Source organism: Vulpes lagopus, chromosome 9, assembly GCF_018345385.1.
Source record: "Vulpes lagopus strain Blue_001 chromosome 9, ASM1834538v1, whole genome shotgun sequence".
Classification (NCBI taxonomy): Eukaryota; Metazoa; Chordata; class Mammalia; order Carnivora; family Canidae; genus Vulpes; species Vulpes lagopus.
The window spans coordinates 9,034,661-9,058,470 of NC_054832.1; the positions used below are offsets into that span (position 1 = coordinate 9,034,661).

The 23,810-nt window shown below is 41.0% G+C and overlaps 1 protein-coding gene across 1 annotated transcript in view; it reads left to right on the forward strand.

The window, feature by feature from the left end:
* The window catches only part of DNAAF11 (dynein axonemal assembly factor 11), a 70,524-nt gene that overhangs the window by 1,843 nt on the left and 44,871 nt on the right, over positions 1–23,810 (forward strand). Inside the window, exons 2-5 of the mRNA XM_041769282.1 lie at positions 6,509–6,676; positions 10,714–10,791; positions 19,037–19,209; positions 21,388–21,581. Of these exons, the coding sequence (XP_041625216.1) occupies positions 6,509–6,676; positions 10,714–10,791; positions 19,037–19,209; positions 21,388–21,581 (613 nt within the window). The remainder of the gene's footprint in view (positions 1–6,508; positions 6,677–10,713; positions 10,792–19,036; positions 19,210–21,387; positions 21,582–23,810) is intronic.

A 23,810-nucleotide genomic window follows, 5' to 3' on the forward strand; every position in this document is an offset into this window, starting at 1 on the left:
CAGTCCTTTTGGAATGGATTGGACGAGTGATTGCCATGTCCTCTTGGGGACCCAGCCTCTCTTTTAGTCAGTGGGTTGTCATTTAAAAATACAGGGCTCCCAGTATTTTTATTTGCTAAATCTGGCAACCCTCGTTTCGGGTCCAAAAACTGACTGAGGTCTGGAAGCTGGGCAAGAAATTGCGAATTTTTATTGAAGCCATTGGCTTTAGCCTTCTGGTCATCCAACCTTGTATTTGGATTGGACGGATTGTATAGTCCCTTTGTTGGCTGCCTGTCTGTATTGTCCTCAGGAATGTCGTGGCCTGTTCACCATCTCCGTAACCCTCCATGGGAGTGGACCACTGGCCACCACTCCAACGTTGGCCCTCATTATAACATCTGTCCACCTAACTCCTAAAGCTCAAGGTCGCTGCCTGGCCTTCATTCTTTCAAGAATCCTTCTAACATCTCAGTTCTGATCAGTTAGCCCAGGTCCAGAACAGCATCTCCCATCATCAGCCTTGGCCTTGTGTGTGTGGTTCGGGACTCAGGGCAATGCTGGCCTTGTAGACTTATCTCAGGAAGTATTCCGAAACTTTCTTAAATTCTTAAATTCTCTTAAGTTTTATAGAAGAGTTTGTGTACACTGGGTATTATTTTTCCTTAAATGCTCGGTAGAATGTATCAGTGAAGACGTGTGTGCTATGGTTTTCTTTGTGAGACCGTTTGAGCTGCAAACTCAATTACTGTAGTAGACACACGGCTCTTTGCTTTATCTGTCTGCCTCTTCTGTGTGAACGTTGGTAGTTTGTGATTTTTAAGGAATTTTCCCATTTAATTTAAGTTCCTGAATTTATTAGCCCAAAGTTATTTATATTACTCTTACTAGCCTTTTAATACTATGTAATCTATATGACGTCCTGCTTCCATTCCTAATATTGGCAATTTACGTCTTCTTCTTCTTCTTCTTCTTTTTTTTTTACCGATCAGTCTGGCTAAAAATTTACCAATTTTTTAAAAGTATCTTTTATTGACTTTTCTCAATTGTTTCTGTTTCCATTTCATTGATTTTGGCATAATCTTTGTTATTTGCTTTCTTCTGCTTACTTTGGGTTTAATTTATTCTTTATCTCGTTTCTTAAGGAAGAAGCTAATGTTTGAGACCCTTTTCTGTAGATATTTAGTGCTATAAATTTTCCTTCAACTTATGTTCTAGCTATCTCCCACACATTTTGATAGGTCTTTTCATTTTTTGTTCTGTTCAAACTGCTTTCTAACTTCCAATGTCCAATTGTTTGTTGTTGTTTTTTTTTCATATATTTTTTCTAGATTTTAGTTGTTATAGGCTGGAGGTTCAGTCTTGTCCCTATGGTTCCATCATGTCTGGAACCTGAAGTCCCTGCTCCTCTTAGGGTTAAGTCCTGATCCTGGTTCTCTGCCCTCTCTACCCTCTGGTTTCAGGAAGCAAAACTCTTTATATGTTGCCAGTGTGGTTCTCTGGCTTTTTTAACGTCTGATGAATCACTCCCAGCCTTTCCTTATCAATTGTGTCAGCAACAGTCACCCAATACATCTGTCCTGAGTTTTTAAGTTATGATTTCCCCCCATAGTTCTCCACTGCCTGATGTTTCATGCCAACTCCCAGCAGCTAGAACTAATCCTTCGGTTTTGAAGGAGGGAACTGGGCAATGTGGCATCCACCATCACCTGGAGCACCCTGTCCTCATCTGTTTATCTGGCCAGTACCAACTCACGTTTCAGGACTCAGCTCAGGCTTCTTTCCGTGGTGCCTCTTTTGACCTCCCTTCTTTCACTCGGTAACCCTGGTTACTCCCCTCTTTGTACACCTTGTTCTCTCTCTTTTCTTCTGTCACTGCCCCATAGCATTTCATCCATGTTCTTTAATAGCACTCTCTATGTGACTAGACTCTGATGGTATCATTGGATTGGGTCTAGTATGGCTAGCGATGCTTGTTATGATGACCCTGAGTCAGTAAAAAAAAAAAAAAAAAAAAAAAGCAAATGACTAAATCCTGTTTTTAAAAGTATCCCTTGAAAACAAAATAAAACAAAAAATGTACAGGTTACTAGAGGTGACCTTCTATTTGTCACCCCTTCATCTCTGTTGCATTTCTGTTTCATAGATGTATCTGCTAGGTCTTTCAAGATGCTTACCAATTCTGCAGAACCTGTTCCAAACATATATTATTGATTTTTTTTTTCTAATCCAGTGAGAAATAGAAGACTATTCACAAAACCTGATATAAAGCCTGAAGGAATGAACACTTAATTGTTGGCTTTGAGAGTTTCTAGAACTTGGCTCAATACTCTGAAAAGCTTCGTAGAAACAAACACAGCCTGACAACCACCAGTATTCCAGAAACCTCCTTTTGCCCTTCGCCTCACTCCCACCCCACAAAGTCATTTTATTGATCTCCCTCAAGTTATGGAGAACCCAGTCATCGCACAGAATTGAAAAGAAGCCTAGGCTGGCCGAGGCTGAGTTTGGGTTCAACCTTTGGTTGGATTCTTCTGCAGCATCCTGTTAGTGAAATAACTATGAATTTGTGGTTAAAACTGTCAGTATTCTCATCAGCCACTACTGCTCCAGTCCTGCAGGTCTTGGCTAGCACCTTCTGTGGGTGAGACACTTCCCAGAATCCATTCAAGTCCTGGATCTTGCTATTTGAATTTTTCCAAAATGAGGAAGCCAAAGCCCTGTGTTTCATAGAGTACCTAGGCATGTTCTTCTACCACTGTGTGGTAGGCATGGCAATACTGTCTCTCTTGAAATAGTGTCAGGGTGACATACTAACGCTTCCAAAGCAGTTTTAAATCCCTAGAATGGTTCCTTGTAAATGCAGTGCTGTGTTATTTGGAGTAGGACTTTCTAAAGGTGAACAGTGCTCCTGGGAGTTACAGTGTTTGGTCTAAATTACATAGTGCGTAAAACTGCAAAATGCTTTCCTGTTGAAATAGCGTTGGGACACTATTTCCGCCATCCACCATGTAGATTCTCTTACACATTTCTTCTTGGGGACTCTGGTTTCTTTGCTGATGTTTGCCATTTTGGTGGGGCAGCATCGTGTAACAGCAGTATCCTGAGTGCTATAAAATGGGGGGTGGGGGTTCACGCAGCAGTTTGCTTTCTACAGAAGAGTTCAGGAAAGGGCTGCTGCGAGATCCTGACTTTGGCAGTACTGCTTTCCTCTGTGATTCTCCCATTTTTTGTCTCTCCTAATTGCATATAATCAGTGCTGTTGGACAGGCTTCCCTATGGTGCTGAATTAAATGTTGGTTCCCTCCTCTCTCTCAAGTGTGTGTATGAGCTCTGGTGTGCAAATTAGTTATTCACGCAAAGGGAGGTTCCTCTACCGCCATCCCTTTCAACTAATGGTGATTTTTATCCTCTTAATTTTTGTGGTTAGGAGATGCAGATCAAAGTAATTCCTAATATCTTCGTGCTTCTGAAAGGGAGGATTTGACAATGACATGGAAGTGACCAAATTCCCACAGAAGACAGCATCATGAAAACAGTTTCTTAATTTTATGAAAGGTGTAGCAAGAGAACATAGGAAGCGTATTTGGCATCTGTAGAGGAACCTGCAGGTCCTCAGGGTTGGACAAATTGGACAGGCCTCTAAGACTGTTGAGCTGGAATGGCCCATGATACCCTTAGTGTTTCTGAGACCCAGGCCACGCCCAGTGGGCTGCGCAGATGCTGACGGAGCCATCCCGGGCCGGACACTGATGCTTAACAAGATGCTTTCAGAATTCCCCTGAACACATTCGACTGAGCCATACTTACAGGTGACAGCTGCTGTGGGATTCAACTTGGGTTTATTTCTTCAATATAAATGTCCCACTAAGCCTTCCAGGGCATTTGGTGACCCAGAGAAAGAATATAATGGACACTCCCGTGTCATGTTATAATCACACTGCCAGATAAAATGCATTTTCCTCCCTCAACAAGAATATCTTTATAACCACCCAGACGGCTACATTTAATATGTTTCTCACACTCCCTGGGTTCTATGCCAGAGCTGGGGGTGGCTGGGGAAAGCGGGCTCCCTGGCCCACCCCTCCCTTCTCTTCTCCTCCCTGGCTCTGTCTGGGTCCCTTAAGCCCATGTATGAAGGTAGATACTCCAGCCTACACATCCATCCACATCACCAGAAAAAGGCTGCTCCTTGGACACTCCTGAGTGCAGGGCTGCATACCTGACTGTATGTCCTGTCTTCAGGAATGAACTTGGAGAAGCAGATAGTGTAGGGCCTAGAGACAGGCTTGGACAGAGAATAATTATTATTCTAGAGAGAAGGGCATGGGCTCTGAATGGGCACATCCTCCTGGCCCCACTGACTCCAGCAAAGCCTCCAAAGACCCAGCCCCCTGCTCCATGGATTGGTATAGCTCACGTTACAGATACCGCACCAGTCCCTGAGGGTCTTCTTTGTAGTAGTGAATAATTCCCACATTACATTAGGGCAGCTGAGATAACATTGGTCGTGCCATCTCAACCCCTTAATCCCTGTTACATCCTTACTGAGAATTCATATAATTCCAGAGACAGCTAATACATCTGACCTTACACACAGCTTCACCGTGCCCTCAACTTAGCTGCCCCCGTATATTCGTTATCAGTTGATTTAAGCTATTAGAACCATCTTTGGCAGTGGGATGTGTGGAGAGTAGTTTTAATGCCCTTCTCTTACAGATTTGGTTTTCGGGAAGTTGTTTTCTGCTTACACTGGCTTGCATACTAGCCGTGGCATCCAGAGACATCAGAGTGCAGCAGGCCCTAGGGACCTCAGCGAGCCAGGGTGGGCAGGGCTGCCCTGTTACCTTCCTTCCCTGCGTCTTTGGCCTGCTTCTCCCCAGCACCTGGCTTGTAGCCATCCCTACTGATTGGTTGAACCAGAGTTTAGAAGAGCAGGGACATTCCCCATGTACGGTATTTTAATCTCTGGGTCTTTACATTTCCCCTGTCTTTCTTCCAAAGAATTGTCATGGGAAGCAATCCCATCTCCTACCACCAGAAGTAGCAGGGGTTCAGTTAACTGCACACAAATGATTGAATTCCTATCTATTTGCATATTTATTTATTTATTTATTTATTTATTTATTTATTTATTTTAAAGGCAAACTCCCCCTCTAAGGATGTGACGTGGAAGTGGGGCAGCTCAGGGGGCTGTGAAGACCTCTGTCCCAGCTCGAGGAGCCTGTACCATTGAAGGGGCCTCTAGAAGTCTCTAGACGCTCCTCACTTGCTCCCATTTGGGGTGGTGAAGCACAGTGGCAACAGCTCATGGTCAATGCCAGACACCTACACTGAAAACCTGGCTCTGGCACTTGCCACGAAGACTGGGGCAAGTTATTTGAGCTCCGTATGCCTCACTTCCTCCCCTGCCGAGTCTGAATACTCGTATGTCAAAACATGTGGAGCATTTAAGACGGTGTCTGGCACCCTGTAAGCAGCAATAAATAAATCTTCATTGTCTCTTGGGCCAGACATGCAATATTCCACCATCTACCTAAAATGTGGACATTAAAATGGGCTAATGATGTTTTTAAACAGATGCAGACCAGATGCAGGGTCTGTCCGTTGTCATCACATCTTTAAGTTGAGTGTGTCTTATGAAGAAGATTCCTGTCTTGCTCTTGGCACCAGCTGCGGACTGGGGCCTTGTCTCCAGCCCCTTCAGGCCCCATTGCATCCCATGTCAGAGAGCCAGGGACTCTCTCTACCCTTCTCCTGTGAGGGGCTGGTTCCTTGTCTTCCTCCTGGAAACGGACCACAGGGTAGCTGCTTTATAAGACCGCAGTGTGAAATCGAAGGTGCTCCTCTCCTTTCTCTTCAACTTTTGTTAGATTAATAAATGTCACTTGAGGGGATCCCTGGACGGCTCAGCAGTTTAGCCCCCGCCTTTGGCCCAAGGCGTGATCCTGAAGTCCCAGGGTTGAGTCCTACATCAGGCTCCCTGAATGGGGCCTGCTTCTCCCTATGCCTGTGTCTCTGCCTCTCTCTCTCTCTCTCTCTCTCTCTCTGTGTGTCTCATGAATAAATAAATAAAATTAAAAAAAAATAAATGTCACTTGAATGAATAGCCCTTTCCTTACTGGGTGGTGGGAGATGCTTTCATATTTTTGCCCTCTGGGAGCCAGACTGTACCTCTCGGTCCAAGTTGCCCTGTCTTGGCCCACTTAATGGATCTCATCCAGTTTGACATGATACCACATCAACATCCTCTCGGTCATTCTCCACCAATCTGACAGCAAGATGTAGGTAGACCCTGTGCAAAAAACAAAACAAAACAAAACATAACAAACAAAAAAACCAAAGCTCTCTGACTCACCAGGGTGTTATCAGCAGGGGGCAGCACTTCTCTGCTCTCTCCCCATTTGAAAATCATTCAGGCCTGCTGGACTGACTTCTAACTGGGAAGGAAAACCAGTACATTTGTAATATAATAACCTGATGATGAGCCCAGGGACGGAGATGTAATATGTAGCACATTTTCTTTCAGTCACAGAAGATCTTATTAGACGGAATGCTGAACACAATGACTGTATAATTTTTTCCCTGGAGGAGCTCTCCTTGCATCAGCAAGAAATAGAAAGACTAGAACACATTGACAAGTGGTGCCGGGATTTAAAAATCCTCTATCTCCAAAATAACCTCATTGGAAAAATTGGTAAGTCTTCAGGATTTTGTTCTCATGGTCTCTCTGACATTTTGAGTGGGAGAACTTTGGGGAGGGCAGTGTGAACTTAGAGGAAGACAACACGAGGGAAAAAGTGCCACGTGGGGAAATAGACACGCTGGCTCTGGGGAGCTGTGCGTGGACCCTTTCCTGGGGCCCCCACGCTGCTCAGTCTCCTCGCCCGGGAGCCACCAGGGACGCCATTGAGAAGTTGCAAGGGGCCTTCACAAGTGGGAGCATGCTTGTTGACCTGCTCATTTGTAGCCTGGTTTTGTAAATGTTTGAAAGAAGGAGAAGAGAATCCAGGCATCTTGCACCACTCGGTGGAACTGAAAGGCTTGTATGCAAGTTGAGTAAACCTCCTCAGATTCCCCGGGGTGGCTGGTTTTGCCATAGTTTCAGAGAACGTGTCCCTGCAAGGCATTGTGCTCCCTATTGGCTTTCAGAGGTGCTCCGCACCTGCACCCCTGCTTACTGCTCCCGTTTGGAATGAAATGAGAGGTAGATGGATCAAAATATCAGCATCCTAACTGACAAAACCTTTTGGAGGAGGTGGTTTAGACTTGCAGCCAAGAAGGCTTCCTAAAACCACCCCCAGGTTAAATCTGTCCCCCTGGTCACATGCAGGCTGGGCAGCCACACACTTGTCCTACCCACATAGCCCTGTGTATGGCAAAAGGGGGACGATAGTCCGTGCTCTCTGCTGGCAGGGAGATCCCAGAAACCAAGGTGGGGGGTGCTGAGCATGCCCAGTTCCTTCTCCCAGTTCATCCATCAGATACGTGGGCTCACCCTGCAGCCCCCTGGAGAAGAATGAGTTAAGTGGCAGAGAGGAAGGAGGCCTGTGGAGTCACTCCGAGGGGTTCCTGCCACCCGGAAATAGGAGTGTCCCCCACCCTCAGAAGAGCAACCTGTAGTTTAGTGGCAAGAAGAGGCTCAGGCCCTGATGGGCTTGATCCCTGCCTCAGCTACTTAAAATCGTGTGAAATTAGGTCAGTTAATTAACTTAGCCTTGCTGTATAGACGCCAGGGACTACACGCAACACCATGCTTCTTGAGCACTGTGCTCACTCCGATGGTAGCTGCTCCCATTGGTGTGAAAATTGTTCCCCCAGGCTAGCCACATGGAGGTAGGGGCCAAGTTGGAAAGGGATGGGCTTAGGGTCCAGGAGGCAGAAGGAGTGCAGTCTCGGTGGGCTGTGGCTCTGGAGCCAGGGGTCAGCTTGTAGGTTCTGCTGGAACTTGCCCTGGGGCTGGGTGCTGGTTCTCAGCAGGGGTGCTTGGCAACATCCAGAGACGGTTTTAGGTGTGTGTTTCGCTACCATGGATAGTGAACAGAGACCAGGGACACTGCGGGCCATCCTACCAGCTCGAGAGGGCCCTACAAGAAAGAGCTCCCCAGCCCAAACGTTAGCATCTCTAAGGCTGAGAAACCCTGATGAGGTGGTTACCCCTGGTTTGGTGGGTAATTGAAAATTGGCCCTCGGGTTGCAATAAGCCGAGAATTTGTCATCTTTTTCTTTCTTTCTTTTTTGAAGATGTATTACAATTCTTTATATTTCTTCAGATAATTATTTTCGGCATCTTTCACTTTGCCATAAATTAGAAACTCTGGCACATTGTTCAATTAAAAAGGCTATTACAGAAAACCACCAGCTTTTATGCAGGGGGGCATTAATGAGCCGTCCTAATTGTACAGATCTAAAAGAGTTCCCGAAATTTTAATCTCCACAGCTGGGTCCATCACAATTACTAATTAGTAGCATAGTATTTCAGGCCTTTTCAGAGCTGTGAGAAAGCTTAAATTTTTGCTTCCAAAGTATTCTTAAATTAAACACTCTTTTAAATCCTAATAATGGGATTTTTCAGTGCTGCTCCACCCATAGGCGTGTAGCCGCTTATTTAGCAAGCAAAAGTATTTCTCTAGGATCCAGGCTTGCTCTGGTGCCATTGAGGTAGAAGTTTGCAAAAACAGTTGCCTCTCCTGGAGCTCTGTTGCTCACTGGGAGATACAGATGGGCTGGGGGGCAGAGGGGGGTAGGGGAGGCTGTGCTTACATGTTGATCCAAGTGTGAGCCAAGGACCTTCTGGGGTCCCAGACCTACCGACTGAATCCGTGGGGGTGGGCTCCCCAGATCTGCATTTGTAACAGCTTCCCAGTGAGCCTGAGGCCTAAAGATAAGAGCAGAGCCACCTGCACTGGGGGATGGCTTTGGTCCACTTCAAGGCTGTGGGTCAGCTTGTAGCAATTGGTGAGAACTGCTTCCAGGACAGTTTGGACTAGAACCGTGGTTTGACAACTCCCTTCCCCCCTGTCCAAGAGATGCTATACATTTTTTATCTGCAGAGCCTTTTTTCCCCCCTGACCAATTTGGACCATTATTCTTGAGGAATACTTTAAGAAATCCTTCCCAAATATATATATATATATATATATATATATATATATATATATATATATATATTTTTTTTTTTTTTTCCTACCAGAAGACTCTTTTCACATTTAGAGGGTTATGCATATAACCAATATGGGGAAGGAACATGTCTTTTATTGCAGGTTAGCAATTATAATAACTAGGTTTTTTTGTTCAGGGTACAGACTACACACTCTGTTGGTCATAATCCTGGGCACATAGAGCACCCCAAAACCGTTGACGATTGAAGGCTCAGGTGTAGCCTGTAGAACCGTTTAGATACACCAGTATTACGTAAAATTGTCTAATTGCTGAGAGAAGCATGGGTAATTTATTCCAAAATCCTCGTTTTAAAAAATGAGTCAGCTGAGGTTCAGGCTAGGTGTTATTTTTAGGTCTATGTGAACAAGTATATATTTTCCAAATTTTTAATGAAATATAATGATGATAAGGGTGATGATGAACATAAATCATCATGTTTGATCTTCCTAATATCCATGGAAAATGGGCAGGGGTGTCATTTAAGTGAGGGATCCCTACATGCACATTCCCTAGCAGGGTTTCTCACATTCATGTCTTCTTAGAAAGGACTCTTCTTTTAGGGTGTAGTGTAATGATTTTAGTGCCAAGCTCTGAAGTCAAATTTCCTGGCTTCACCACTTAACCTTGAACCGTGGATTAATTCTCTGCACCTTGCAAGATATTTTTATTTGTAAAAGGGAGCCAATAGTAATCTTTACCCCATTAGGTTTCTTATGAGGATAAAATGGCATCATATATGCAAAATGCCTAGAAAAGTATATGGCATATAATAAGCCCTTGACAATGTTAGCTTTGATATTATTAGTGTTTTTAAATGTCCCCATCCTATAGCAATTCTCTGACTTATTTATGCTGTTTTGCCTCTGAGAGCTTCCATATTTATTAAAAATGATAATCCTGTGTGTGTCAGGGTGAGCTTGATTTCAAGTAAAGGAAAACCCAACTTAATGTGGCTTATCTAAACTGAAAGTCTAGAGACTGGGCAGGCTCCAGAGTTGAGTGTTTTTTTCTGCTCCACCTGTCCTAGCGTGGGCTCCAGCCTACAGCTGGTTTCCTCATGGCTGCAGCATGACTGTGGTAGCAATAAGGATATCACTTTCTTCCTTTTTCACATCCATCAGGAGAAAGAAAAAGGCAATCCCCAAGCATGGAATATAGATCTTCGCCTCTCATCTGACTGGGAGCACTTGTGCATGTCCTCTTCTCCATCACAAAGTTGCCAGGAGATTGTCGTGGGCTGGTTGGCCGAACCCTAGGTTCCTGAGGTGTCCTTAGCAAGGGACATGCTATTGCTATGCCCTGGCCCAGCTTGGTTAAGTCAGATTCCCTGGAATTAGAGCTGGCTAGAGACAAGAGCAGAACTGGATTCTATTAGGAAGGATGGAGGAAGACATGATGCTGCATTTGGCAACCAACAATGTCTAATGTCCAGTCCAGGTGTAGACATGAAAAAGCAACATGGCTTTGATAACCGTAATGATCCTTAGATTCCCTCTATCTTTTTCGCAGCAGATTATGTAAAAATAGCTTTTATCTTGAAGGTTAATTAACTACATTGTTTGTATATTTCAGAAAATGTTAGCAAACTCAAGAAACTTGAATATTTGAATTTAGCTTTAAACAACATTGAAAAAATTGAAAATTTGGAAGGTAAGAATTTTCTTCTTATATTTTATTATGAATATATTGCAACTAAATTTAAACAGTATCACTTAAACAATAGATATACTTTTCAAATTAACACTTTACCTGAGACTTATGTTTTAATTATTGTGATAAAAAATTCAAACAATAAAGAGGTACATACATTTCAAAACGGAAAGTCTACTTCACCTCCATCCTAACCCAGTTTCCTTTCCTGGGGTAGCGGTGTTAAAATGAACCCCTGGTTGAATAGAAGGTAGTTTTGTTTCATTTACTTTGTACCAATAGGATCGTACTATGACTGTTGTTTTAAAGATTGATTTCTTCCATGAAATTACCTTGTTCTTTGATATCCAGGAAATGTGGGAGCTCTCTACTAGAATGATTGTACACTGGTATATCTCACAAATTTTCTGCAGATGGACATTTGGGTGGTTTCCAGCATTTTGCTATTATAAGCATGGCCACAATGAGGATTCTTCTACATTTTACTCTGTGTGCATGTGTACATGTTTTTTATAGGACACACACTTAGGCATGGAATTCCTGGGTTTAAATATGCACATTTTGAAAAATAATGCCCAGTTGTTGCCCAAAAAGTTTCATCAGTTTACTTTTGTATTGGTAGTTCATGTGAGTACCCATTTTTACACAAGTCATTAACACTTTTTACAAGTAATCTTTTTTTTTAATGGGAAGGCATTGTTATCAAATAATTTTTTAAATTTGCATCTCACTGTGGTGCCTGGGTGGCTCAGTTAGTTGAGCATCTGCGTCTGCCTTCAGCTCAGGTCATGATCCTGGGGTCCTGGGATCAAATTCTGCATCAGGCTCCCTGCTCAGAGGGGAGTCTCCTTGTTCCTCTCCTGCTATCTCTCTCTACCTCTCATGTGTTCTTTCTCTCTTTCTCAAATAAATAAAATCTTAAAAAATAAAATAAAATAAAAGTAAATTTGTATCTCATTTATTGAATATCCATATAGCCCTTCTGATTTTTATTGAGTATTTGTATTTCTCATTTTGTGAATTACTGCTTCATATTTTTTGGTCATTTTTATGTTGATTTATCTTTTTTTTATGTGCTCATATGCATTCCAGATATCAGTCCTTTATTTATGTATTCTACATATTTTCTCCTAAATCCACTATTTCTTTTATTCTAATTATGATGCTAGTATCATTCAGAATTCTTATATTTTAATATACTCAACTTTATTAATCTTTTTCTTCATAGTTTCTAAATATAAATATATTCTATGTTAAGTTCTGGTTTTAATAATTGCATTTTTTACATTTAATTTCTTTAATGCATCTCAAATTTATCACATAAAAAAGAAACCAATGTATTTTTTGGATAAAGAAAATATGACACACACACACACACACACACACACACACACTGGAATATTACTCAGTCATTAAAAAAAATAAGATGTTACCATTTTTGACATGAATGGACCTCCAGGGTATTACGCTAAGTGAAATAAGTCAAAGACAAATACTATATGATCTCACTTACATGTGGAATCTAAAAAACAAGGCAAAACACCAAGCTCAGAGATACACAGAACAGAAGATTTGGTGGTTGCCAGAGGCAGGGCTGAGGGGGAAGTAGGCAAAATGGATGAAGGGAGTCAAAAGGTACGAACCTTAAAACTATAAAATAAATAAGTCATGAGGATGTAATGCACTGCATGGCGACTATAATTAATTATGCTGTGTTGCATATTTGAAAATTGCTAAGAGAGTGGATCTTAAAAGTTCTCAACAGAAAGAAAAAAAATCTGTAACTCCTTAAGGTGACAGATGTTAACTAGACTTTTGTGGTGATCCTTTCACAGTCTATACAAATATCAAATCACTATGGTGTACACCTGAAACTAATATAATGCTGTATGTCAATTATACCTCAATAAAAAATAGGATGAATGTGGAAAATTGAAATTTTTCTCAAAATGTCTCTTAATTGAAATTTTTGAACCATTATTTTTAATTTTTTTATTTTTAAAGATTTTATTTATTTATGAGAGACACACAGAGAGAGAGGCAGAGACACAGGCAGAGGGAGAAGCAGGCTCCATGCAGGGAGCCTGATGTGGGACTCGATCCCGGGACTCCAGGATCACACCCTGGGCAGAAGGGGGGCACTAAACCACTGAGCCACCCAGGGATCCTCTGAACCATTTATTTTTTAATTGGTATATTATTCACACACCATAAACTAATCATTTTAAAATATACAATTCAGTGGTTTTTAATGTACTCACAAGGGTCTTCGCCCATCATCACTATCCAATTCTGGAACATTCCATCACCCCATACAAAACCCTGTATCCATTGGCATCCCTCTCATTCCCTCTTTGCCCTAACCCCTGCTCTACTCTTTGTCTCCACAGATTTTCCCATTCTGAACATTTAATGAAAATGGAATGGCACAATATGTGGTCCTTTATGTGTATAGCATGATGTTCTCAGGGCTTATCCACACGGTGCCACGTTATCAGTACTTCCTTCTCTCTTGTGGCTGAGTAACATTCCACTGTGTGGATGCACTACATTTTGTTTGCCCATTTGTTAGTTGATGGGCATTTGAGTTGCTTCTACTTTTTGATTGTGAATAAAGTTACTCTGAACATTAATGTACATGTTTTTACCTAAACATGTGTTTTCAATTAATTTAGTGTACACCTAGGAGTGGAATTGCCGGATCACATGATAATTCTCTGTTTAACTTTTTAAGGAACTGCCGAACTGTTTTCCAAAGTAGTTGCACCATTTTACATTCTGACCGACAATTTCTCAGCGCTCCAACTTCTCCATATCCTCGCCAACACTTGTTGTTTTATGCTTTTATTTACGTGTTTGTTTTTATAGGTGCCATCCTGATGGGTGTGAAGTGGCATCTCATCCTGATTCTGATATGCATTTACCTAATGACTGATGATCCTGGGCACTTTTTATGTGCTTATTGGATATTTGTGTATCTTATTTGAAGAAATGTTCATTCAGAGTCTTTGCCCACTTTCTAATTAGGTTGTTTGTCATTTTATTGTTGAGTTGTAAGGTCTGTTTGTATATTTTGGATACTAAAATATGGTCAGATATATGATTTGTAGATATATTATTTCATTTTGTGGGATTTCATGTCAACTTTCTTAATGGTGTTCTTTGGAGCATAGTCTTTTTTTTTTTTTTTTAATAGCTTTGGGGCACCTGGTTGGCTCAGTTGGTTAAGCATCTGACTCGTGGATTCGGCTCGGGTCCTGATCTCATGGCTGGTGAGATCAAACCCTGTGTTGGACTCTGTGCTCAACGGGAGTCTGCTTGGATATTCTCTCTCTCTGTCCCTTCCTGCACTCTCTCTTTCTCTCTCTGTCTCTCAAGTAAATAAATCTTTAAAAAAATAGCTTTATTAAGGCATAATTGATATTTAAAAACCTGTAGGTATTTAAGGTAAACAATTTGTTGAGTTTGGGTATATGCACACTATGAAACCCATCACCACAATCAAGGTAGTAGACATATCCATCACCTCTGTTTCCTCTCATCTCCCCTAGAACTTCTTTAAAATGGTTGTACTAGATTAATCTTCCATTTCTCTTACCCTGTATTCCTTATTTAAACCTCTTTGTCTTGTTCTTCTACATTCTGGAAGGTTTCCTGTTTTACTTTGCAGGCTTCTATTTTGTGCTTTTATTTATTTATTTTTAAAATGCCTGGTAACACTTTGTGTCTGTTCATAATCACAAAGGATTTGGCTAATTAGGTGGCTGGTGTGGGCTGGTGGGCTTGTTCTGTGGTTGTGAGGTTCTGTTTCTACATCCGGCCTCTCACTTGGCTGCCAGGGCTACTGAGGGCTCTGTGTGAGAGGGCAGGGCATGGTGACTGGCAGGCTTTACTCTGGAGTACAGAGGCCTGGAGCAGAGGCAAGCAAGCTGCCCTCTCTGCCACACCCCCATCTGCCAATAGCTAAAATTAGGCGGACTTTACTTAGGATCTTAGCCTGTTTGCCTCCTAGTGTACAAATGGGTATTTTGGTGCCTTTCAAGGTTATACTTCAACAAAGACATAAGTATTCATCCTATGTTCTTAATTTTCATCCTCAAAATCAAAAACACCAACATGATCAAGGGCCCCAAAACTATCATCAGTGCTGGAACTGGGAAGATTCTTTCCATCATGGACATTTTTCTGCATTAAAAATGGAATCCATCATCCTTCTCCAGCTGCCACTCTACAGCCCCATTCCACATTCTCATGTGGACAAGTGGAAAAACGAAATTTACTCTGTATGCATGTTTTGTGATGGCAAAATGTCAGTCTGTAATGTCAGAGGAATAATTAAAACTCTCACTCTCAGTTGGCTTGTCCAGGGCTTGTTTTTGTTAAGGAAGGCTCTGAAAAGGACAGTTGTTTCCTGATATGTTTTGTTCATCTGCCACGAGAGGGCAGCAGCGTCACTATTGTCTTTTTGAGCTTTGGGAACCGAGGTCCCCCAGCCCTCTGCAGGCCTCTACCTGGACACTTCTTGAGAGCACCACCTTCCAGCTCTAAGAGGGAGGCCCTGGGTGCAGGGTAGTTGGAGGATATGTTTGGAAGGATGAGCAGTAGGGAGGCAGGATGCGTCATATGGTAAATGTGCTGGTAAATAGGCACTTGTTATTTTATTTTAAAGGTTTGAGTAAGAGAGGAGGAAGATGGATATACATACCCAGCCCACCTACTTGAGTAAATCTCAATATAATTTTAAACATAAGATGGATTTTTGCTTGTTTATTTTTATGTTTTGCTGGGTGGCAAAACCTAGCTAGCATAATTCCCCACGCCCCCCACTCCCTGACCTGGTTTGGATTCAGCAGGATGTAATGAATTGCCTTCTTTTTCCATCCCTCCTCCTTATCCACCCTAACCTGGAAGGAGAGGTGGGGTTTCTAACAGTGTGAGTTTTGCCCCCTCGGGAAATCAATGTTGTCAATTTCAATGACCTTCTCACCCCCATGAACCCCTGAGGTGGATCTTTGAATAAAAGGAGCTGGAGGGTGGGACTCCGTTGAAGGAAGGAGTACCTAACTCCGAAGAAGAGGCTTTCTCTAGCCTCACTAGCTCAGCAAGAATTTTTCACTAGGATGGTAGATGTGGTTTCCTTTCTTATGGTTAGGCCAAGTAGAAGAACAAGTAAGATCTATCACTTTGAAAAATATAATAGACATTTGGAGGGTCCTTCGTCTATAAAATTACAACAAAATCAAAAATGCATAAATTTTTGAACATGTTGAAGTCTTTCAAATGTCACCCTTTTCTTCCTTCTGTCCTTCCTTCCTTCCTCTTCTCAAAATATAGGGAGGCTATTCAGGAGATATGCCATATTGCATGCACAGGAGGATAAGAACCTGAGCTGGACTGTTGACAATAGGATTACAGTAGATAAGAAGCAGGTGGAAGGGATGTACGGGTTGAGATCTGCAGGGCTTGGTGACTGATGAAGTGAAGGGCCTGAGAGAACAATTTAGCTTGAATCTCAAGTTCGCTGTGACTTGACTCTTGGCATCAAAGTCACATCTGATACCAAAATGGCGGTGGTGACATTAGTAGGACTGAGACATAAAGGAGGCAGGAAAACTGTCTTGAGAGGAGAGTGAGAGGAAATATGGAGAATTCTTTTTAGGCATATCTAATGGGATGTCTTATAGGCACTTGGAAACAGGAGTATGACATTCAATTGGATGGTCAGATATGAGATTGTTGTTTGGGACTCATCAGAATTGAAGGACGCGGCTGTTGTTATCAAGAGAAACATGAGGCAAGAGAATACTGAGTCAAGGATGGAAATCTGGGACATATTACCATTGATGGAAAAGTCTGTAAAAGAGATCAAGGGGAATAAACATTATAAAAGAGAACAAGGAGAGAGTAGTATCACTGTTTTCCAACACAACTGAGACATTTCAGAGAGAATTCATGGTCCATTAGATAGTGCACTTGATGTGATGAGCAACAGGTGATATATAGAAGTGTTGAATCACTATATTGTACACCTGAAACTAATAAAACACTACGTTAACTGAAATTAAAACAAGAATTTAAAAATAAATAAATAAAGCTAAAAAAATAAGCTAGAGTTTTAAAAACATTTTTAAAAAAGAATTCATGGTCAGTCGTGCCATCCGCACAGACTGTTCTAGTGACATAATGGATTGAGAGGGTCTGTTGGATTTGTCAACATGAAGGTCCTTGGTCACCTTGAGAGGAACAGATCTAGTAGAATGTTGGGGATGGAAGCCAGGACCAGTGGGCTGGACAACAAATGGGGATAGAGAAAGAAGAACCAGTACATATTGATTTAGGCTGGCTTATAATGTAATGACGGTCATTGCCTACTTCTGGTTCTGCCTGCTTCTCCAGATTCACTTCTTTGCACCAAGAATTTTTTTTTTTACTGGAATGCCCATCTTTTTTCTCCTTGCTCCGTATTAGACATAAGCTTGAGGTGAAATTCCAGAGATTTTTTTTTAACCACTTTATTCTGAAGACCTGGCTCAGTAACTTGGTCATAGCAGGTACCCAGTAACTCCTGGATGAATGGATAAATGAAGGAATGGAGGGATGACTATTGGGTGAGGCCCTACATCTGGAAGCACTCAGGTAGAACTATCTTATTTCAAAGATTCTGGTATGGGATAAGACTAGATAGGAGGAAAACATGGAATTCTGGACAAGGTGGAGTCAGGTGCTAGCATCAAGAAAGGGTAAGGAATGGGATGCCTGGGTGGCTCAGTGGTTGAGCATCTGCCTTTGACTCAGGTCGTGATCCGGGGTCCTGAGATTGAGTCCCACATCGGGCTCCCTGCAGGAGCCTGCTTCTTCCTCTGACTATGTCTCTGCCTCTTTCTCTGGGTCTCTCATGAATAAATAAATAAAATGTTGAAAAAAAAAAGGGGGGGTAAGGAAGAGAATACTAGCATGGAGCTGGTTCCATAGGATAGCCTTCAGCAATGTGAGAAAAACCTTGCCAAAGGTGAAACAGATGCAAAACTGTGAACCCATCTGAATCTGCATCATACTGGTGAGGTTAATATATCAGGAACCAACGTTTGCCCTAAGTTATATAGCCAAAAAACAACAGCAGAAAAACAGGATATAGTCAGGAAATGTATGGGAAGAGTGGAGCATGTAGATATTAGAAGAAATGAGTACACAACAAGGTAGGACTGGGTTTTCAGCTGGAGATGGCTCTTTATATATTAAAGGCCACAAAATCTGCCAGGTTGGCCTGACAAATACGAGCTAGCCACGGAGGAGACACCATCCTACTTAGCTCACAGAGGCTGCTGTAGGAACCAGATCAACTCTTCCTAAGTCCGCAGTGAGGAACTGCAAACTCTCTGCTCATGGGACAGCAAGCATCCTTCTTCCCCCTTAGGCACATTGTCCAACATAATCCTTGGAGTGTTTATTGGGTCATTTCTCATCCTAGCTAATGGTTACTGAAGCTCTAGGTGGCAGGTATTGTGCTAAGTACATCACATGAATCATATTGTCTTCATAGCAACCCGAGTTGGGTCCCAGTGCTCTTAGAATACCACAGATAAGAAGGCTGAACCTTGTAATTTATCCAACATCACACAGCAAGGATGTGACCAAGATAGGACTTGAAATCTTATCTGCCTACTTCTGAAGTCTGCACCCTTAACTACCAAGTTCCCATGGCACGTGAGCAAAGGGCGTTGATTCAGATTTCTGTAGCCCGGGCCGTCTCTGTGATGAAGGTGGATGGGGCAGATTTACTACCCTTTGTAAATATTAATTCTGATACCTAGGTTTTATGAACTGCCTTTCCTTTTGATGACCCCTCCTGCCATCACCCTTCACGGTGAGATGTGTCCTACCTGGCAAAATTCTCAGAACAGATTGCAGGTGTCCTCTCTAGAGGGAGCTTTGTCCCAATGTCGTGTCCACCCCAGCAGCACATAGTGACCAAATCCACATGTTAACCAACCCAGGGCTTGCAGCTACGGGCAGGGAAAGGGATTTCCCCTGGCTGGAGGAATGAAGGGGAAATGCACCTGGAGAAGTGAGTCAGGGGCTAACACTTTGAGTTGATATTTCTGAAAACCCACTTCCTGGTAAGCCATGCAATTAATCAGCATACTTAAAATACTGCAACCGTTGTTCCTGCTATGAGCTATTATACACATTTCATTACCAGTGTGATTTTTTTTTCTCTTTGTTTTCTTTTCACTTCTTTCAACAGGATGTGAAGGGCTGACAAAACTCGACCTGACTGTAAATTTCATTGGGGAGCTGAGCAGCATTAAAACCCTTCAGCGCAATATCCACCTGAAGGAGCTCTTTCTCATGGGTAATCCATGTGCTGACTTTGACGGCTACAGGCAGTTTGTGGTGGCAACTCTTCAACAGTTAAAGGTACGCTTCTTTTAATGATGCGGAGATCTTGGAGAAATGAAAACAAGCAACTGCAATAATGCCTGTTTATGCACAGCATTGTCAGGGAATGTGTGGTTTTAGAGAATGGAGTTTTCCCAGAAAATCAAAACTAATCCTTCAATTTACTAAACTTAATGTTGTTTTAATAGCTTTAATAAACTTTTGCAAAATAAATACATTTCTTGTTCAGTGCTTGTTCAGGACACAACAGAGCTTAGCTGAGCTATTCCTTGATGAATGCAAATCACAGTCATGGAGGGCATTCATCTTTGCTAATAGCAAACCAGAAGCTTAGAATTTTTGAGATGACTACAGCTATATACCTTTGTAGTACATTGTTTTAAACTACTGTGCTTTTATAATAATAATTATTTTTTTAATCATTGTTTTCTCTTAATGCATTCGCTGGGTTAGTGGTTCTGAGACTTCGCTATGCTTCGGAGTACTTGGGTGATGTTTTCTGGGCCATACCCCTGAGTTTCTGATTCATAGGTCTGACTTGGCACCCAGGAGTTTCCATTTCTAATAAACTCTCAGCACAGATGCTGCTGGTCCAAGGACTACTTTGAGAGTCTTTACTCTATGTATTAACCTGTTGTGCAGTATCTCCCCTAACCTAATGCTTTTGAAACCTAAGGAAACAAATAGTTTCTAGAGAAATCATATACCTGATTTTGTTCAACTAGTAATATTAATTTTCATGTAATTCCGAGAGTTTCTGACCTGTGTGCAGCCCGGTGCTTCTGCAAGAAAATGCATGGATGCATTGGCTTTGTGATTGGCATTTTCTTTTATTTTCAGAGGACATTTGTTTTTAGACTGCTGTGTTGTGCATAGTCAAGATTACTGGATTTATGGAACACATTTCTTCTAATGTAAAATCTTTTTGATTAAGAGAATGAGTGACTCAGGTAATTGAATCTGGAATATATATTTAGAATAGAATGATAAATTAGCTCAAACATAACCCAAGCTGATCATCAGTATACAGTTACATACTAAAAAAAAAAAAAAAATGAACTGATGAGAACCAGAATATCATAGAAATGGATCCTGTAGCATACCACGATGAGCCACTTCCCTGGAAGGGGGCCGCATCCCCTGTTATTGCTGGGTGTTCAGGATAGAAGCTGGGACAGCTGTCGGCCAGGTGCCTGAAACCTGCAGCCCATCTGCCCCAGCCATTGGAGTCTCCAAAACATACCTCGAATTATTTTTCCAAATATCAAGATAATAATTTCGATTTATAATTTTACTGATCCCGATAATCTTTTAAATTTATATTTTACCCATTCTCTGTGCATTTTCCCTTTTGTATTAGTTTCCTATTGCTGTGGTAATGAGTTACCATAAATGTAGTGGCTTAAAACAAGACAAATTTATGCTCTTATAGTTCTGGAGCCAGAAATCTAAAATCAAGGTGTTGTCAGGGCTGTGTTCCTTCTGTCACTCTCATGGGGGAATTCATTTCCCTGCATTTTTGGGCTCTTGCCCCTACTTTCATCCCCAAAGCCAGCATTATAGCATCTTCCAATCTCTCCCTGACTCTGACCCTACACTTCTCCTTCTTTTCCTTATATGGACCCTTGTGATTCCAATGGGCCCATCAGGATAATTATTCTAATATTTCAGCTTGGAAAATCAGTATAAAAACACCAAGTATAAACGGTGACGTAATAGTTAACAATGTAGTGTATGCATCTTGTTGTGGAGGGTAGAACATGTGCCCTTCTATATTAGAGCCCAACTTTGTGTTAGCACACAAGGCCCTTTTTTGTAGAGAGCATTTGAGAAGTGTCATCGTCATACTTTGGAGCTGTGGTTTGACTTGAGGCTTTGATATTCTTTATATAGTGAGCAGCTATAAAAATCAATATATTTTGGGAGTTTGTAGTTAATAATTGGCTTCAACAGAAGACCTACTTATTATTTTGCCAGTAAATATACTTTGTAACTCTGTTACATGCATGACATAAGCATTGGTTTTGATCAAAGTTTCTGATGTTTCCCATTAATTACTTAGCTTTTAATTCCATATCACTATAGTGCATTACTTCTTATTTCTAAATTTACAATATTCCAATCAAAGTCAAATTCGGGCTGATTCAAATTGTGACTTTTGAATAATTGCACGATGTTGGTTGTTCTTTATTCAAGTGGTTGGACGGTAAAGAAATAGAGCGATCTGAGAGGATTCAGGCATTGCAGAACTTTCCAGTAATTGAACAACAAATCAGAGAGCAAGAGAAAGCTTACTGCCTCAGACGAGCCAAAGACAAGGAAGAGGCTCTGAAGAACCTTCCAGAAGAGGATAAAAATGAAGCTGAGGGGAGGAGTTATGAGGGACAGAGGTATGGAAATGTCAGTACTACTCTACATGCAATCAAATTATGGGAGCTTACTTTCTGCTTAACTTTGTTTGGTTAAAAGCAGCAAATGATTTTCTTTTCCCAAAGTGTTCGCAGCATCGTATTTCGGATGACTGATTTGAAGAATAATTGTGATGTGAATTTTGGAGGAAACAGTATGAATGTCTCATTGTTTGTGTCAATTCTCTGAGGCTTTCCTTACTTAGGGAAAAAAAAAATGCCTTTCCAAGCTAGCAAATTTAATTTGCATCTAAAATTATCCTCAGATAAATCTCTATAAGATGCACAGGAAAGATGGATTAACAGGTGTAACTTTGATTTATAATAGTAGGGATATTTTAGAAAAGTTAAATGTAAATCACATTATTATAAATCAAATAATTCTGACTGCATCATAAAATATTCTGTTTTGTGAATTATATAATGAATACATTTTAATGTGATTAATAAGCCTCTAAATTTGTCTTTTTTTACAAGCATGAATTTTTCACATTTGTTTATTTTAAGTGAATTGCAGCTATAGTCAGTTGATTGGATTCCATATAGTGAAAGCTTTAAATGTTTTGAAAACAGAATCTCTTAATCTTGAGAAAGTAATAATTATAAAATATTTGAGACATATATAAATGTTTTAAAAAACCAATAGGCAGTATCATCCCACCCAGCTTTAATAAATATCAATAGTTTGCATGTTTGCTTTGGATCTTTTTAAAAATAAGAAATAAAATATCCCTGAGAGCCCATCTCATTCTCCTTTCATCTTTAGTTTGTCCACCATCCTAATAGTTAAGTGCATATCTGGTATATGTGATCCCATCCATATTATAAATATATTTATGATGTAATTATGCCTCCTTGAACAAGAATGGCTTGTATTTTTTTTTTTTTTTAGCACAAACAGTATCTTTCTACAACTTTGCTTTTCATTCAACGTTATGTTTTTGAAAATTCTGCATACAAAGACAGGTAGAGCTAGTTCATTCTTTCTAACTGGGGAATAACATTCCGTTGGATGAATCACAGTTTACCCCAGTGGTGATATTCAAAATATCTAACAGCTGGTGACTCACTGACCCTGACGGATCAGGATGTGCACAGGCTCTCACAGCCTGCAGGGACCCCCAGTAGATGCCAGCTAGAGATCAGCCCCCATGCAGCCATCCCTCATTGGATGGCCATTTAGATCGTTTCCCGCTTTCATTTCCTTCAGACAACATTACCCACGTCTCCTCATGCGGGTATGAAAGTTTCTCTAGAGTATTCAGCAGAGACATTATACATCACCAATTTGGAATTTTTTTTAAACTTTATATTCATTGCTCAGTTTTTCTAAACCATTAATTTATACTCCTATATCAAAAGTATAGGAAGAGTTCCTGATCTTTGCCTACACTAGATAATATGGTATTTTAAAACTTGAACCAACCAAGTTGGTTGTTAAATACCCCCTAATGTTTTACTTTATTTGCATTCTTAGAATTACTAGTGGGTTTCAGCATCTTAAATGTCTTCTTCTATTCTAATTGGCTATTCATATTTCTTCTCCTCAAGTCCTCTGCCTATTTTAAATAAGTTGTAAGTTTTCTTCTTACTGATTTATACTTCTTTTATATTCTAGATGCAAATTCTTTAGTGGTTATACGCTTTGCAAATATCTTCTTCCAGCCTTCGACTTATCTTTAATTTTTGTAAGTGCTTCCTCTTTATAGAATTCAAAAATAGTAATGTAGTTAGGTTTACTTTTGTTATTTTTTTGGTCTCATTTATGAATTTCTTCATTACTCCAGTATCATATGTGTCTGTGGGGAATTAACCTTTGATGACAGCATGGGGTTGGGTACCAATCATTTCCCATATGGGGAGCTAATTGCCTGCACCATTATTAAGGTGTTATTCTTCTGATCTCTAACACCACCCCCTTACCATATACTCTCTACTCCTGTACTCATGGGTTCGTTTCTGAGCTCCCTAGACTGCTCCATGAATTTGGAGCTCACATGGTTTTAATATCTGTAGATTTATGGTAAATCTTGATATTTGGTAGGAGTTATTCCCATTTTCCAAATTTATCTCAGCTGTTCTTAGCTCTTTACTTTTCTCTAAGAAGTTTAGAATCTGCTATTCAAACTCCCTAAAAAATCCCTAGTGTAATTTTGATTGAAATTGCATTTAATTTATATGTTAATTAGGGGTAAGTTGACATCTTCACGA